Below are 18,295 nucleotides of genomic sequence, written 5' to 3'. Positions count from 1 at the left end.
AGATCCTACTGCACCGTGCAGCAGGGTACGGCTCAGGACATACTACCTCTGCCACATACTTTTTGTTAGTTTAGAAATATTACTAGCTTGAAATCTTACCCACTGCGAGGATAACATGGTAAGGATGGGCAGCTGCCTTCTTGGCTTTCTCTCTTGTGACTCAGTGCCCGGGATCAGATCCGAGAGGCACAAGCTTTGCACTTGCATCCAAACCTTTCTTCTTTTCTACAGGAGGAGGGTCTCCGCTGCAGGGCCCCCGTCCCTTCCTGCCTCCCCAGATGAATGGGCCAGGCCATGGCTATCCCTTCCACCTCCAGCAACCTCCCACACAGCCAGCTGGGCCACACAGCTGCTGGGGGAAAGCACATCCACAGGGATTGCGGTTGTCTGCAATGGCACAGAGTGACCCTCTTGGCCTTAGTTCTCTTCTCTATGTCTTCCCATCTTTCTTGGGCACGTTAACACGAGCTGCTGGTCAAAACCATCCCTGCAGACCATGGAGAATGTGTCCCAGTGACCACTGCTCCTGCCTGGATCCGCAGGTGGATTCTGCTCCTTGGGGAGAGATGCTTTTCTTGAAAGGTTTTGCTGCCTTTATCTTCAGTGTTCCGCATCTCTGCTGAGGAGGATTTTTAAGCTTGCTGGGACAGAGAAAAAATGAGCACAAGGTCAGTGGTAGAAGAATTGTTCACAAATGGTTTCTATTCAGCCATCTTGGATGATGCATTTGACAGACGTGAGACTGATGAAAACTCCCTGCAAGCTCTGTGGGTGTGTTGCAGTAGAAATAGATCAGTTTATTGGGGCAGTGATGGCTCTGAGTTGCGAATTGATCAGCCCCAACATCCCCTCCCTGGCTTTCACTCATTAGCTTTCTAAAAGGCTGAGTTACATCCTGTTATTGTCTGCAAGGATAAAATTCAGTCTGTGTTTCCTAAGAGAAGGTTCTTTGCATGTGAAATCCTCCTCTTCTGGATTCAGCAGCTTGCTTTGATACCCTCACGCTATGTCTAACCTGCACAGCAAGTGCATCCCATGATGTGCCCCAGGATCCTGCTCCATGAAAGACCAGGTATTGCATGTGAGGGGAGGGAACTGCTTCCTTCCTGCTTCTCATCCCAATGCAGAAACCGGTCCTATAAATTGGATGTAATGACAGTCATCCACCTGCAGTTCTTCTTGTCGTGGCAGCAGCAGTCGGTATTGCTGTATTGCCGTGCTCCTCAGCCTCAGCCAAAGTGTGCCACTGGCTGCTGGCAACCCAGAGGCTGCTGTCGGAAACCAGGAGCAGAGGAGTCTGCAGGGGTTATTTGAACATCTTTTGCCCCTTTTCCCCTTTCCCCCTTTCCCCTTTCCCTTTTTTCTTTTTTCTTTTTCCTTCTTTTTTCTTTTTCCTTTTTTTTCTTTTTTCTTTTTTTCTTTTTTTCTTTTTTTCTTTTTTCTTTTTTTCTTTTTTTCTTTTTTTCTTTTTTCTTTTTTCTTTTTTTCTTTTTTTCTTTTTTCTTTTTTTCTTTTTTTCTTTTTTTCTTTTTTTCTTTTTTTCTTTTTTTCTTTTTTTCTTTTTTTCTTTTTTTCTTTTTTTCTTTTTTTCTTTTTTTCTTTTTTTCTTTTTTTCTTTTTTTCTTTTTTTCTTTTTTTCTTTTTTTCTTTTTTTCCTCTCCTTTTTCCAAAACTGCTGTACTTGGAGGTTTAGGAAAAGGGAAACTTTTCTAGGCAAATATAGGAAAAAAGAAAATGGCAATTTGAAGAATCTTGGTTGTTTGCTTTGGTTAAAGATGGGTCTTTTTACACAGAAGTATCTTGTGTGCTTTTGGAGGACACTGGGCTGGAGTACATTTGAATTGCAAAGCGCTCAGGTTGTGCATGTACTCTGGCATCGGTGAGGAACTCTATGTCAAGAATGGAAATTAGGCTGCATACATTGTCCTGTGTGGTTTTAGTTTGTAACCTTGGGGAAAAGATAAATCAACCTTTCAGTCATACTGTGAGGAAAGCTTCAGATGGCTGTTCTTTAGATGCTGATTCATTTGTAGAGTTAGTGCCAAGGTATCTTTATAAAGTTCCATCACTGTTTTGCATACAAAGCATAAAAATGATCTACAGAGATTACAGAGAAGAACATGCTCAGCTCTTCCTAATAAGAGAGCACTACAGAGCTATTAATGGTAAAGGGCCTCAGAAATGTCAGTATGGTCCTTGCAGCCCAGACTGCATCAAGCCTTTGCTGGTCTGTGCTAGAGGAGACTGCTAATGTGCCGGTCACATTTCTGTCTGAAAATGCTGTGACTAGTATAGCAACAAGGAGCACCCAGATAACAGCAGCTGGACAAGATTAAAGACTACTCTTTTCCCTTTGGTTCTCCAGTTTACGGTATGAATTTGGCAGTATCTGATATGTAATGAGTGTTACAGCTGCCGGGGAGCCTATTTAGATGCCAGCATTGCATCAAGGTCCACTGAATTCTCCGGGTATCTTCGCTCCGAGGCATTTGTCGTGATGCCAACTTGACCTGGATGCCCAGGTTATCTGATCACTGGAGGTGTCCATGAGGAACCGGGAGTCTCTTTTCCAGCCTTGGCATTTACAACAGAGGGATCACTTTCTCCATTATCTGAAGTGGAGAATTTTTTGGTAATAAGATTGTCCAGATGCTTTCTCAAGTATGGTACAGGTGCAGCCCTTGAGGAACTAGTACAATGGATAAGGGGATGAGGTCGTTTTGTCGTTGTTACCATTATTATTACAGTTCTGCATTTTGAAATCCTACCACCTCCTGGAACAAAGTGTCAGCTGTTGCTCCTGGTTTTGTTGAAGGTAACTGAGCTACACCAAATTTATACCAGTTAAAGATCTAATGATTTATTTGTCTTCCCTCAAGTCAGGAATTAGCTGCTGCATTTGCAAGTTTTATCACTCAGCCAGTTTGTCTGGGGTGAATCAGGATCTGATGTTGCGGGCTTTACAAAAACAGTTCTGCCCCACTTGCCAAAAAGAGTTTAATCTTGCACTGGTTTTTATTGCTTCCTGAAAGTTGTGCTCTGCAGTAAAGCAAGTGTAACCAAAAGCTCTTGTAAAATGGGCAGATTAACCATGCTCAGCTCCCCTTCCATCTGTAACGGGGAGATAGCTGTTCTCCTTTAGACACTGTGGTGCTCACTGTCGTATTGCACTCCAGTTCCAGTCCTTTTCCCTAATTAGGCAATAATAATTACAAACTAAGCTTAAGGAAGTAAGGTGAAGCAAGGTGCTATTTTCAGGTGTTACAGAAGGCTGAAGCTAGGAAATTCTTGGCGTTCCCTGAACGCCCCCACACAGGCACTGGGAGCATCGGCCGTGCCTTTCTTTTACAACCTCAGAGCTCCATCTCAAGGAGAGTCTTTTGGTCGATTCCGTGGGGACTGGATCTCGCCCTCTGTTCTCTGCCTTTTGGTGCACGCGTGTGCGCACAGACCCTCCATACTTTCATCCTGCCACCTCCTTGGAGATCACCTGCGTGAGTCTGCAACATGAGCTGGAGATCATGTGTACTGCAGCGCTTCCTCTCTTGGCTTAAGCTCGGCTAAGATTCGGTTACCCTTAATCCACGTTTCCAGGATCAGGTAGGTGTGGAAACAATGCAAGGTTATCCCACACTGAGCTGGTACGGCATGTCTTCTGACTTAAATTCACAGCTTCGCTCTCCATGTGTTGTATTATTACAAGGATATCGACCAAAAGGGTTTAAAATACTGAAGATTGGCTACACAGCTCCCTTGCAGCTTTTTACGGATCAAATCAAGGGATAATGTGCTTTGCTTGTTATCATTCAGTGTGCTTTCCCAAGCAAAAATTAATGCTGGGGAAGTAGTACTTACTACTCGAAAGTACAAAGAGAATCCTTAAATCTCTGCAAAGGAAAAGGCAAGAATGCGGGTTATTCTTAATAAACAGTTTTGTCAACTTCCCATCCAGCAGTGTTCAACTTCCTTGTTTCTCTGGGCAAGGAGCTTAACAAAAGATCTCTGTTTTAAACACACCTACACATGTAATGGTAAAACGGTGCTTGGTTCAGCTTGCCCTCTGTAAACCTCCAGTTCAGCTTTCCTTAAGACAATCCTGTCGCAACAAATGTTAAAAGGAAAAGAATGTCCCTTTTTCTTTCTTCTTTTAGCTGATGATGAGAGAATGATCTGTGGTTCTGAAATCTGTATGGAAAACCCCCTGGTGAAATGGTTCTACCTCTCACTTTCTGCCAAAGCTTTTCCATGTCATAGAACATCAGCCGATGCCAATGTTAACTTGTGCTAGTGAAGGATCCGACACTAACAATCATTTTTTACTTTGTATATTTGCCTGTATTGTTTCTTTTCACAATCTTAGGCGGTACTAGGAGAGTCCTCTTTCGGTGTCTGGTTTACATCTGCAGAGGGCATTTTAATCTGTTTACTGATTTATTCAGGACATGCTGTACTGTGAAGTTTTCAGTGAGACAAAGACTTTAAAGTCCTCTTGCATTTATGCTGTATAGGTAGTCGAGGTGGTCCTGCAGGCTGTCACATTTGGGACTTCAGTGGTACACAGGTCCAGCGCAACTCCTCGTTCTCACAGGAGGAGTTAGAAACTGTGGAGATGAGTGCTGGAGCAGGGGGAGAGATCCCCCATGGAAATCAGAGGGAGGATTAAGGACAAGCCCAAAGGCTGGGGCGAAGGAGTCTGTGCAGCATGTTCAGGGTACTTGATTGCTAATCCCCTGCTTTGACTTTCCATTGCACCATTATGTGCTTTAAATAAGGTTGTCGGTGTTTTTTTTTCTCCTAAGAGCTGATGGAGGCCTTCCTTAGCCTCGGTGACTGAAGCAACCCAAGGCCAGCCCTGCTGTGCCTGGGGACACACCCAGGCTCACACGCTGCAGGGGGACAGCTGGCCGACTGCAAGGCCTGGAGGATGCGAAGGATGCACATTGCTGGCATTTGGTTGTCACGTCTCTTCCTGCATTTTTATCAGCACTGAGGAGAGATCAAAACAGCATTGTGCGGGCTTCCACCCCCTCATGGTATTTGATTCTTTAGATGACTGCCAGCCGTCACTTAAAAATGAAGGGAACCTTTTGAGAAAAGCGCTCCTTAGGCATATGTAAGAATCACATGCAGCCGCCCTGCTTGGTGCATCGTGTGGGAGTCCACACGCAGCCCAGCCTGTAAACTGATCCCTGTGAACGGGCCCCCAGGCTCATCCCCGAGGGGTAAGGCTTCTGGCTGGGAGGTAGAGGGGGAGATCCCCCGCATTCAGTGATAACCCACTTGTCTGCCCATGCCTGTTGCCTTGCAAATATGAGGGGGAGCGTGTCGTGTGAATGTCAGGAACGGTGTGTGATTACTGCTTGATTCGCTTAGAAGAGAAGCGAATAAAAGAGAGAGAACAGGAGGAAGAGACAACAACATAGCAGTGAAACAGAAGTGGGCACGAGCAATTTTAAATGTGGCTATTGGTGTTACTTCACATTCATCTTCCTTGGAAGAGCTGGCCTGTTGCTTATGTGCAAAATCCTTCTGCTTTTACCTAGGCGGAGTGACACTCCAGGCCGACCTCACTCCTGGCATTCAACCAAACTTGCGGAGAACCAACCCGATCCCAGCATGATGCAAATATCTCAGGGTACGCTTGGCACCCCTTGGCATCAGTCCTACCACTCCAGGTAAGTACTGCACAGCTGTGGTCCTGTGCTGCGTAGGCAGAGATGTAAATCAGTGTGCATTTTTCATTTAGTATCATTTGCTCTGTTTTGACATATCTCCCACGGGCGTAGAAATCAGGTTTCCAAGCTAGCATGCCTCTGAACTAGCCCCCCAGTCCTATGTCCTTCCTTGTTTCCAGTGTCATGCTGGCTTCAGGGAGGCTCTGCCTCATGCCCAAGGATGTGTCTTGATGGTACTGACTACAAGATCAGGGCCTAAATCTAGAGCACAGGAGTGGAGGAAAGGGACAAAAGATGCAGTGGAAATATGTTACCAGTCGCCTCCATACAGCTGGACAGGTTTACAAACAGCCAGGGTTAGGATTAGAGTTAGGAAGGCTTCGGTTCCTGTTTGGTTACCCAGATAAAGTGGCCATGTTTTCCTCCTTTAAGTGCTCTGTGAGGTGATTAACAGCTAGAAAATGATTTGCTTTAAAAGTTCCCCTTCCTACCAAGATGGGAGCCCACTGTCAGGATGTTAATGCAGCTTTCTGTGGATCTGGATGCAGGAGCTGGAGTCCTGCTCTGCATCCTGCAGACTGCCCCCGTGTAGAAATGCAGCATGGTTGTTTCCCCAGCAAAGGAAAAAAAATCCAAAGTCAAAATTAGCCTATTAAAAAAAAGGAAGAAAAAGGTGTAGGTAGCAGGGCAACTGTGCCCATCAGCATAACTGAGCCGCTCTCAGGACTAGCCAACAGTAGTGCATCACCGATGATGCTCCCAGGGTGAGAAGTTCAGCGAGGGTTTTCCTGCTTTTGGCATTCGCTTTCTGCAGGGGTCAGCTTTATCGTAACTGTATATGCATGGCTGTTTCTCTAAGAAGTTAGCGCCGTGGTTTATCAGTCCCCAAAAGACTAAACTAATAACCTTAGTGCTGCTAAAAGAAGGCGGTATGATGCGCCTCTGGTTTTGGCCGTGGACCGTGGCCGAGGCAGACTGGAAGCAGTGATGGCTGTCCCAGCGAGCTGGGGCTGTTACTGTGAGGCCACGCAGCATGGTGAGAATGGGGAGGAGAGCTGCCTAGGGCAGACATACCCCTCAGCTACCCTGAGCAGCCCCAAAAGGTTCTTGGTGGTAAGCCCTGGGGAGCTTGAGGGGGGACAAATTTAAATTCTGCCCTTGGAGGATTTTCCCTGGAAAGGCAGGAGGGTTTCAGGAGCAGACAACTCTCCTTGTAGCCACTGGACTACAGGAGTTTCTTCTACAGGCGAGACTGAGCCTTGGCAGAGGGGAGAAAAAAGAAAACAGAGCATTAGAAAAAGTGAGGACATGGTTGCAGAAAAAAAATGTATGTTCGTCTCTGGCCTTCAGCACAGATCATGCTGTAGCATATTCATTTCCCACCAAGGGGCTTTGCTTCCCAGCCACAGCTCCTGGCAGAGCCTTTGGCAGCGTGGCTCTGTCTCCTGAGTTCTTGAAGAGGAGCATGGGGAACATCTAGTGGCCAGCTGGCCAGGGCTGCGCTGGGCATTGCCAGGGAGATACTTATTTTAAACTAAAATAGAGTGGTGCATTTAAATGAGTAAGCCATCTTTATCCTGAGATTTGCCATATCTCTTTCTGCTTGTCTCTGTGTTCCTCTGCATCTCTCTGCAGAGCTGCTGCTTTTTCCCCTCGCAGGCAGACTTCCTTCTGCCTTTCCTCATCCTTAGCAGCCTTCTCTCCCCTGTCTGTCCTTTGGGCTTGTGGGTGTTAATCCAGCAGGGTGGAAGTGACTGCGGCTGGGTTATGATCTGGAGCAAGGTTTAGGCTCTTCAGCGGACACTTGGTAGGGAGGGGGCTGTTACCAAACGCACCTGCTGCCTCCCTGATTCCCAGGGTTGCTGTGCATCCCCAGCTCCCCCACTGCGTGGAGCAGGTTTGGTTTTGTTATGCCAGTGGAGCAAAGCATGCAGAAATGGAGCTTGCCTTTCCATGTGCCAGTTGAGGCTGCAGCTTGCACCCTGACAAACTCAGGCTCCTCTCCCTTCCTGCTTCCAGCTCTGAGCCTTGCCTTGCCACCCTTCACATGGGACAGCAGTCTTTCCTTTCCTGGTGCTTTCCTGTGGCTCTGCCAGGACAGTGCATGTAGCTGCACAGGGAACTAGAGAAAGCAGTATTAAGGGAGGGGAGCTGAGAACAGGGGGAAGGAAAGTGAAATCCTCAGGCTACACTCCCCAATCCTCAGTGTATTTGCTTGAGTCAGGGAGGAGAGATTAGCCAGGGGATACTCCACATAAATTTGTGATATCCCCATGTGAGGTGTAAAAAGAACTGTGGCCAGCACAAGGAGCTCCCTTCCCACTGACAGAAAGATCTCTGAATGTCCTTTTTTTGAACATATCTCTGGCAGCCACAAGTCCTCTTTTGACACACGTGTATCTCAGAGCAGGTGCCGAGGTGTACCTGCACCTGCTGAGCTACATGAGGAGGTGGCTGTGAAGACTTTCTGGGGCATCCTCAAACTGCTTCTATTATTGCACCCCCACTTGCCTCCACACACAAACACATGCATCTCTTCTCTGTCTTGTCAGTTAAGTTTTCTCGCAGCAAACAAACTATCCTTGGGACAGCTGAATTTCCAGGAAGCCTGCCAGGGCATAGCCTTCATCTCCATAAAAAGAAATGAAATGGGAAAAAAAGAAAGAGATTAGATTCCCCCCAGAACGCCTCTCGTGCTCCTCTCCTCCTCCTCGGTGGCGTCGGCGCCCATTCAGCTTTCCAAGTGCTTGGGATATGTTTGATGGGTGGGGTTGATCCTCTGGCTCCAGAGATGCACTGTCTTTCTGTCTGCATTTCCCTCCCACCCTTCTGTGGTAAATAAGAGCCATGTGTTGCAATGTCAAGCAGTTCCTCTTTGTGAACTGGGATGACTGCAAACAGGGGATGGAGTAAGGCCCAAATATGGGTTTTCATCTGCACTTCTCAAAACTAAACATCTTGCTTCTGAGCTCACTTATAAGTTGTGCCTCTCCTCTGCTGACAGTGGGTTTTTACTCTTCTCTCGCTCTTCCCCAGCTCCTCAACCAGCGATCTCTCTGGCTATGAGCATGGCTATCTGAGGAGAAGTCCTGACCAGTACAGTTCCCGGGGCAGCATGGAGAGCTTGGACCACTCCTCCCCTGGCTACCACCCTTGTCACCTGTCCCCAGCCAAATCCACCAACAGCATCGACCAGCTCTCCCACCTCCACAGCAAGAGAGACTCTGCCTACAGCTCCTTCTCCACCAACTCTAGCATCCCCGAGTATCCCGCTCCTCCATTCAGCAAGGAGCACTCCTGCTCCATGGACAGCATGCAGTCCCGAGGCGGCCTGCAGGAGGGAATGAGGCAAGCTGACATCAGGTACGTCAAGACAGTCTACAATGCCCAGCGAGGGATCTCTGAGGAGTATGAAGTGAAGTCCTCCGCCTTGCTTCCGAGCTGCGAGGCCCGGGCTTTGCTGGACAGTCGCAGCCAGAGCAGGCTCCACGGCTTCAGCCGGCACAATGCAGCTCCCTCCTGGGCACAGCCAGGCCAGGGCTCCTCAGACAGCAAGAGCCAGCCCCCGAAGGGACCTCCCTTGCCTCCCACTCGCAGCGACAGCTACGCAGCCATCAGGCATCACGAGAGGCCCAGCTTATGTGCTGGCCTTGATCTGAACAAGCCTGGTCGAACCCAGCCGAAAGGGTCCTGGCCTCCGCTTGTCAGCACCCTATCCCAGGGAGCGCCGCTGAAAACCCTCTTTGGAGAAGGGCATCTGCACACTGTGGTGGAGAAGAGCCCAGAGAGCAGCCCCACCGTGAAGCCCAAGCAGAGCTATTCCCAGCCAGCCCAGCCGGGGCAGCCCCTGCTGCCTACTGGTGTATACCCAGTACCTTCCCCAGAGCCGCACTATGCCCAGGTGCCCCAGCCTTCTGCAAGCAATAATGGGACGCTTTATCCAGCTCTGGCCAAAGAAAGTGGGTACTCTCCACCTCTTGCAGTCTCTTACGACAAGGCCGTAGCCAGCAGCACCCCGGGCTTTGATGAGAATGGAAACCAAAGCACTACAAACAGATCAACCATCTTCTACCAGCCCCCAGCATCTGAGAGAAAGCACGATGCTGCAGCAAAACTTCTCCAGCAAAAACCTCCTAGCACAGCAGGCCCAGAAGTCTGCCTGACCACGCCGAGAAAGGAGGAGTTGTTACCCCCTTACAAGGTAGCACACAGCAACCGAGAGACTGCAAGTACTGCACAGGCCTCCAAACACAATTTTCAAGCCCCGCAGCCTCAGCCAAGGGATGCCAGTGAGAGAAAAACCCATTACCAGCCCAAAGAGGACTGGACGGCTGAATCCCAGGAGGACAAAAATGGCAACGCACAGATAAATGAGAGAAATGCTGCTGCTCACCACCAGTGGGGTCACAGCAAGGCCAAGCAGTATGGCTTCTCCTCCTTGCAGAACATCCCAGAGAGCTCCAGGAGGCAAAGCAGCTCTGAGCTAAAAGAGATGCAACCAGGCGAGGGTTATTCCAACACCAAACTGTCCTTCTTGAATAGCAGCAGTAAAGAGGAGAAGGATCACAGGGGACAGGGGCACGAACAGTGGAGCGATGTGCACTCACAGGCCTTTACGAGGCAGGAGGAGGAGGGCACGAGCGTGACTCCATTCCATGCTGCCGAGCCAAAGTGCGAAGACCACCCTTCTCCACCGCACCCAAAGACCTCTGATTTCGGGAGGAGCCGGCTTAGCTCTAGCAGCACCCAAGGCTTTCCCTATGGCAAACCAGAAGCCGGCAAGCCCCGCTGCTCGGTGCTGGAGAAGGTCAGCAAGTTTGAGCAGCGAGACCAAAGCACTCACCGGCCCCAGAGTGCTGGCGTTCCCAGCTTTGGCCAGCACTACGGGCCAAGCAGGACGAGCCAGCCCTCCAGCACAAGGTGCTCTCTGCACAGCCTGGAGGACATGCGGAGCAAGCTCCGCGAGCCCAGCCAGCTGCCCAGTGAGCCAGGCAGGGTCTCTAGCCCCTCCATCAGGAACGGGAAGCTGGAAGAGGCTGACTGGCGCCCCGTAGAGCTGCAGATGGCAGCTTCGGCAAAGCAGGCAAGACCCAGTGAATACTACAGCCTGTGTCCTGAAAATGAGGTGCAAATAAGGGCGGTTCAGCTACCGAGGAGTAAAAGCACGTTCCAGCTGGAAGGAGAGCCTGAGAAGGAGCTCCTCTGGAAGGATAATGTCCAGGATGCCCACGGGTCGCAGCTGGAAACACCATTTAACAGGGCCTACAGGAACAGCATTAAAGATGCTCAGCCCAGGGTGCTGAGGGCCACTTCCTTCCGTCGCATCAGCCCCCCGTTCGGGAGTGCACCCAAGAGGACAACCCAGAGGCCTGCCTCGGCCCATGTGGGCATGAGGAGCACAGCAGCATCTCCCCACACCCCGAAGGAGAGGCACAGCGTCACACCAACAGAAGGCAGCCTCTCTGCCCTGGACTACGCTAAGACACAACACATGTTGCGCATCGGGGGCCGAAAGCGGCTGACGGCAGAGCAGAAGAAGCGGTCTTACTCGGAGCCAGAGAAGATGAACGAGGTGGGCATCTCTGATGGGGAGCCATCACCGTTCTCCTTCCAGAAGAAAGGCATCCATTTTGTCTTCCCAGAGAATACGGTGGCTGACCGGCGTAAGATCTTCGAAAGGGACGGCAAAGCTTCTTCCACAGCTAGCCTCTCCAAGCCGGAGCTCAAGCAACTCCAGCAGAACGCCCTCGCCGACTACATTGAGCGCAAAACAGGGAGACGGCCATCCTCGCAAGACGTCGGACTGCTGAGGGAGCGCTCCCACAGCTCCTACCTACAGGCAGGTGGCCCAGACAGCCAGAGCCTTTCTTCCGCCTCCAGCATGAATTCCCTTCAGGACCAGAACCTTTACCGCCGGAGAGAGTCCATAGAGCGGATATCCAGGACAGGGCGGATATCTTCTACCCTTCCTCCTGGGCTAATGGGCTGCTTCGACATGAGTGGAGATGAGAAGAAAGGGCACCAGGACAGCTCGGTCATGAGCCGGCCGAAAACAGAGAGGTGCCGGGATTACAGAGCCAAAACAGAGCTCACCAAAGGCACACAGACAGACCCTCTGGGCATGCAGGGCCAGCCTCGCTACGGGAAGCAGGAGCAGGTCTTTGAAACACCCTCCACTGCCAGGAAATCTGGGAAATCGGTGTCTGTGGAAGACTTGCTCGATAGGTACGACAATCAGACAGTCCCTGTGCATGTACGTTCCAGATCGTCTCCCACGGCGGATAAGAAACACCAGGTATGTGGAAACCGAATCGTGCGTGCAGGCAAGCAGGGCTCTATGAAGCAGGGAAAGAGGGGGGATGTCGGAGGATGGGCTGATGTTCAGTCACGGCAATTACTCCATTGGTTAGAGAGAGGTTAAATGCATGTTGAGATAGAGACAGTTTATTGCATTTAAATTACCAGGATGCTGTTTTAAATGCTTGCTGTTGGAGTACTGCTTCTGTTCAGCCTTCTTGCTGCTGGGGCTGTTTCAGGGATTTCAGAGACGCTGGGGTTTCAGTGCACATGCTGGTAGCATGCGTGTGTTCTTGCTGCTCCTGACATCCCATCTGAGGTGTCCCTGTTCTTACCTGCCGGCATCACCGGAGAAGCACGGTCGCCTTTCTGGTGGGGTCTACTGTTAAGGTGGTGATACGCTGTTGGCTGCTGTTCTGCCTCAGCCCACTTTTCTGGTGCAAAGCAGAGAAGGTTAAAGGCTGCTTGAAATTGCCCTGGCTCCCACTGTGCCTGACAGTGCTGGGAAATGCTCGGCAGAGTTACTGCCAAGTAACCATTATGTTTTGCCTCCAGCCCTGGAGGGAAACATTGCAGAGAAAACTTAGCGGAGACCCTGGCCGCTCATTCCATGTCCCCTGCTTGGCGGTTGGGAACATTGCACTGATGTCACAAATGGGGAATTCAACTGACTCTGATGATGGTAAATAGTAGAAACAGGCTAACTTCTTAAAGAACAACTGCCCAGGCCAGCTCTTCAGCTGGCTGAAATCTGTTCAGACCTATTTAGGTAACTGCAACTGGTCGAGCCGCATGGATTTACAGCAGTGGTGGGTCTGCTGCCCCATCCCCATTTCCACACCAGGCTCCATTCATCATGGGGAGAGGGAGGAAACAACCAAAATGTGTGGTCAGGCTCCTCGCTTTGAATAGTCTGAGTGTTTGGACAGTCTCACATATTTATGGGGCAGCTGAGATCCCAGACATCTCCTTCTACTCTTGCACTTGCTACTGGCCCAGAACAGATTATCTAGGTGCAATGAAGTGGTACTGAGTCAAGTAATGTAGCGGAGGCTCTGGGCAGCGTCTCGGAAACAGGCCAAACCGGGGTGTGGGGCAAGGAGCTATCCTCCCAAACTCATTGTGTGCTTCATTCTAAATGTCCTCCCTCGACAGACCTCAGATCCCACGCTACATTTTTAAATAGAATTAAAAAAGCAGCTTGTGACTATCAAGTGACTGGAATGCATTTCCATAACCACTGCTGTCTCATCCCATCATCAGTGTTTTTCCACACCAGCCAGGCATCAGGCTCACCTGTGCAATTTTGTCACGCTTGCCGATCATGAAGTCTTGCGTTCGGTACGAGGACAGTCCTTAGGAAAGTTAGGGTGAAGGCCAAGCTGCGACTCTTTCTCTGCCTCCCGGAACAGTCAGAGCAGCAACAAAAACAGGCGTCCAGAAAGAGAAAAAATCACTAAAATGTACTTCTAAATGACAGGTTGGACGATGAGCAGCCCTAGTTCATTTTTACCCAGCCCCCTCTCTTGGGCAGGGGACATACAGGGTGGTTCTTAAGATCTTTATTTCCCCCTTGTTGGCTCATTTTTAATCTTGCATACATTCAGCAGCCAAACCAGAGTTTCTGCCTGTTGGAAGATGACTCGAGGAAGACGATGAACAGCAGTGCAGACCTGCTCACAGGGTCTTAGTTCAAGTGTAGAAGAGGGGAGAGCCCTTACTACTGTTTCCCAGAGTGATTTAGCTGTATCCACTTCTGGAATGAGGATTTAGTCCCATAGGCAGCAAGGCACTTGTGAAAATCCTGTTCTTAAATCCTAATTCAAGAAAGCATGTTTGACTTCAAATATATACACCAATCCATAGGTGTCTGTTTGAAAGGCAAGTATATGTTTAAGTGCTCTCTTAATTAGGTTTTTTTCTGATCTGCTTCCAATACAAAAAAACCCCACAGCTATAAAAGTGGGGGACAAAGCCAAAACAACAGGGTGATTTTTTTTTTATTTTTTTTTTTTTCCTGGCCTTTTCAGATTTTTTTGTGGGAAACGTTTATTTCCAGTTTAGCAGCAGACCTCTCTGCCTCACTCTATGTTTTTCAGGGCCTTGTGTACAGTGTCTGGTGTTCCTTTCAGGCTGCATATAAATCACATTGCAATGTCACTGTAGGAATTTGTTTAAAGATATAAAGAAATTGATAACCATGTGGAATTATTAGCTCTCAGTCTTTAGAACACATTCTCAGCCTTCTTTCCTCTCTGCTTTTTTAGTCTGTCTCAGCTCGCATATCTCCCAGCTCCCGGACTCCTAAATCAAGATCCGCACTTACCCTCCCTCTGCAGCAACACTGACCAAAAAAGCAAATTACTAAGGGTGTGGGGAAGGGGGGCACTGAAATTCTGTCTGCTGGAAAGATCGTACGGGACAGAATACCAACCTCTTCAAAAGCACGCTTAGCATTTGCTTTCACGTCTCATAATAGTCTGGTGTCTATGGTGGGAGCTCTGGGGCAGAGAGAGTCACATTCACAAACGTATTTCAGCTGCAAAATTTCTCTGGTTTTAGATGACGTAAATACCTAAAGAGGCGGTAGTTCCCGCGCTTTGGTTTTCAAAAGAACCAAGTGCCAGATTTTGTGATGGTTTTCAGCACCTCTGCCTGTGGCTGGAGTTTCCAACCTTTGTGGCATTCAGCATCTCTGCAGCCTTTCAGTCCTGTTTTGGCACTGGGCTTGGGCACAGATTGTTCACTGTTTAGCTTCACCGGTTAAGGCTGCTTCAGTGATGTCTCAGCTTCTTGCTTGCATGTAAAACAGAGGTGAACACCCAGGTCCCACTGACACCGTTGAGCATGTGTTTAGAAGAGGCAAGGACTTGCTGAATGGTTTTAAAAAAACATTTCTCTGAATAAGTCTGCCTGTCAGTCCACCATCCATCCTGAAAAAGGCAGACAGGTCCTCTAAGCAGGAGTAGGGTGCTGGAGGGTGGTACGCCACCCTAGAGTTTTCCTCCCATGTGTATATAGCACATGCTGTGCTCTCTTCTTACTAGGAAGCATCAGTGTTTTCTTATTTTGTTTTGCTTTCTGCTCACTGCTAATACTGTCTTTGTACTCCAGGATCTGCTGAGAAGGGAAAGCAGTGAATTTGGCCCCATGGTGAGAGATCCTTTCTACGTGGTCAGCGCAGGAACCAGGTAGGTATATGTTAATGTCCCCTTTGTCACTGCAGGATCAGCTCTTGCTGTCCTGCTGCCGGCAGCAGTTGTCATGCATTGTCTATGTAAACAGATGGATCGTGACAAACTAGAGAAAACATCTGCATGGACACAGTTCTGGGTGTGCTGTGCCCAGCAGAGTTAGGAGGAGTAAGTTGCTGTGAGCTTTTTTTTTCACTATAGACATTAATTCACTATCACGTCCTCCTCATGTCATCTTGGAGCATGTTCGTGCAGTGAATTTCCAATTACGTACCTTCCAAAATGTGTTTGATCTGCTGTTAGAACTCACAACCAGATGCTATCATAGCTGAAGGATTCTAAAGGAAAAAATACCTTGATGTTCCACTCTGTCTGGTTTTCCCCAGCCCAGGGTGCTGCCTCCCCAAAAGCAAGGGAACATTTGCGTGGACTAAACCCAGATTTCATTTATCTTGCTGAATCAGGAGCTTGCATTTGGGCTGCTTTCCTTTGTGCAGGCAGGATATTTTCCTCAGCAATAGGGGAGAGAGAAATGTTTTTAAAAATAGAAAAGTGTAATCATAAAACTAATGATATTAGGACTTATATAACTATCCACTTAGCAATGGATTGTTTTGAAGTTAACTAGATCTGAAGTTCATCTTGCTGTATTTACATTTAAATAATAAATAGATGCTTGCCCTAAGCTGTGAGTGCCCAAACAGCTAACTCATATTACAGTAAAAACCATCAAGAGGGACTAAAAGAATTATTCACAAAGGAGCTCTGTTTCTCACAAACTTGCAGTAAATGTCATCCCACTCTGTTGTCACAGTGGGAGTTAACACTGCTGCCTCCAAAGGTTTCACCATGCAGCTCTGGGTCAGGGAGCGACAGCTAGAACTAGAGGAAGGCTCCTAGTCTAGCTGGATCTTACTTCTGACTGGCTGGCCATTTTTGTGCCTAAGAAGACATAAATGTTGTGTTAGAGGGACTCAATCTGCCTTCAGGCACACATCCTTTTATGATTATTTAAAACACACCCATTTACTTTGATTTGGAATAACTTTTTCCATTTTTTTTCCCTAAGAGAACAATACAGCTGGTTTAGTTCATCCTGCCTCCCCGTTTCTTCTAGAGATGGCATTTCATCATTTTTCTCAATAACTACTTGCTGCTTCCTTTTTTATTCCCCCAACCTATTTTCCAAGTAACGGGATTGAACACCCAGACTGAAAACAAGTTTATTGGGGCATGAAATATAGGTTTCTTATTTTCGTGCTTCACTGCACAAAGATTATTGGTATTAACTTAACAGTTCTATGATGTTTCTGCTGTGTAGGCATCCTGCATGCTCTGCAAGCACATTTCTTCTGGGACATGTGAGGTTGCTTTCCCTTCTTGATCAGAATTGGATTTCCCAAAAGATAGAATGAAATGATGGGAGAAGACAGGAAAAAGCCTTTGTCTCTGAGGACACAGGGTCCCGCTACACAGGCTGCAGATCACTCCCTACAAGCCACAGCTGCTGAGTGATTTTCCTTATGTTACTGCACCTGAAAGAGAATGGGCATGAGTTTTGGAAGCCAGAGGGCTCTGATCATGCACTGCTGAAGCCAGTAGAAGCTTTACATTTAACTCTCAGTGCAGACAAGATCTGAATCCTCTGCAGACTGAAAGGGACAGGTAGACCAGGACCTTATCCAAGTGCCAATGATTCACAGAAGGAGTTCCACTATTAGGATACTGTTGAACATTCCCCTGCCCCAATGTGAGTGAGTATTTCACAGTCTGGGTCATATGGGATTATTGTAGCATCTTTAATCCATCCCTTAAGAGATGCAGTCTTTGTCTGTCCTGTGATTGTCAGCCTAAAATAGCTGGCTTTCTAGCCAGTCCTGTCACATCTAACCATCACCATCCTATCGCTGTCTGCAGTGTACTCCATGCACGGGCCCTTCAGGGAAGACAATAGCAGGCAGTAGGAATTATGCTTCTAGGTTTCCTTGGGACACAGCTGCTTAACGCGCTGGAGAGGAGATGGGACCATCCCGACCACCTCCCTTGCTCAAGGACGAAAACTGCCAAATGGTGAAGTTATGGAAACCCTGGTCAGCAATCTCTTGGTCCGGTCACATGTGTTCTGTGACATACGCTCCGTGCTCTTACGTTACTCCCCAGGTGTCATACAATAGCTGTCTCGTCAGCACTGTTGGGAACAGTTGTTGCTCCACCAGTTTTAGAATCCACAATTGCTTCCACAGTAGGAGAGATCTTTCAATTAGAGAATTACCATCTGGCATTTCTGACAAACACTGAGCATCTGAAAAGAATACACATTGCTACTGTCCAGGAACCACAGGCAATACCAAGAGCAGTCTGTCTGGGAAGTTTCCCCACCCCCAGGCAAAGGCTGCCAAATTCTATTCTCAGTTACACCAGAATAAAGCTGGTATGACCCATGGCTTTGGCAGAGTTATTCTTAATTTGTACCAGTACATCTGAGAGCAAATTTGGGGCCCAAGTCTCAGGCATCACAGATTGGCAGTGCTGGATTATTTGAACAATGCATCTCAATAACAGAAAATATACTGGCAGTAGAGCTTTATTGTATTTTATTGTTTTATGGTATGGCCTCATGTTTTTAGGCCATCTTCTCTTGCATCTGCTAGCGCTATTATTACTGCTTATTTTGTTTTCCAGCTAAACAGCCGTACGGGCAAGTAGGTTTGGCTATGTATTCTGAACAGGATCTTCACTTCAAAGGCTCAGCACTGTTTCCCAGACTCACATGAGAACATCTTAAAAGACCTGGAAGGAATAATTTAATCTGCTGGCTTTGCAGCCTTAACATCCGTTTGCAGTTGAAGTGTATTGGCTTTGGTTTTTGTAACACCTGCCTATCTGAGTGGAGCTCTTTTTTTCTAATAGTATTCCAAGGTTGTACGAGCTTTTTTTTATTTTTCTCTGCAGTCAAAATAGTGCATTTTTTGGCCTCACTTTGTTCTCGGAGACAGCTGAATCATTTCAATGGCACCTTTCCAAAAGGAGCAGATCATATTATGGGAATTTTTGGCCCATACAGCTGAAATTCTTAACATTATCAGATATTGAGAATGGAGTTTGATGGTAGATAATGTCAAGTAGTCT

The 18,295-nt window shown here is 48.1% G+C and overlaps 1 protein-coding gene across 4 annotated transcripts in view; it reads left to right on the top strand.

Annotated features, from left to right (window-relative positions):
* Nucleotides 1-18,295, top strand: part of SHROOM3 (shroom family member 3) — a 52,334-nt gene that overhangs the window by 24,122 nt on the left and 9,917 nt on the right. For all 4 annotated transcript variants that reach the window (XM_075501292.1, XM_075501291.1, XM_075501289.1 and 1 more), the window contains exons 3-5: nucleotides 5,544-5,675; nucleotides 8,712-11,970; nucleotides 15,087-15,163. In XM_075501292.1, the coding sequence (XP_075357407.1) occupies nucleotides 5,617-5,675; nucleotides 8,712-11,970; nucleotides 15,087-15,163 (3,395 nt within the window). In that variant the 5' untranslated portion in view covers nucleotides 5,544-5,616. The remainder of the gene's footprint in view (nucleotides 1-5,543; nucleotides 5,676-8,711; nucleotides 11,971-15,086; nucleotides 15,164-18,295) is intronic.

The sequence above is a fragment of the Mycteria americana genome, chromosome 4 (genome assembly GCF_035582795.1).
Source record: "Mycteria americana isolate JAX WOST 10 ecotype Jacksonville Zoo and Gardens chromosome 4, USCA_MyAme_1.0, whole genome shotgun sequence".
Taxonomy (NCBI): domain Eukaryota; kingdom Metazoa; phylum Chordata; class Aves; order Ciconiiformes; family Ciconiidae; genus Mycteria; species Mycteria americana.
Note: the sequence above shows the minus strand (reverse complement) of the source record. Positions and strands in the feature narration are given on the sequence as shown.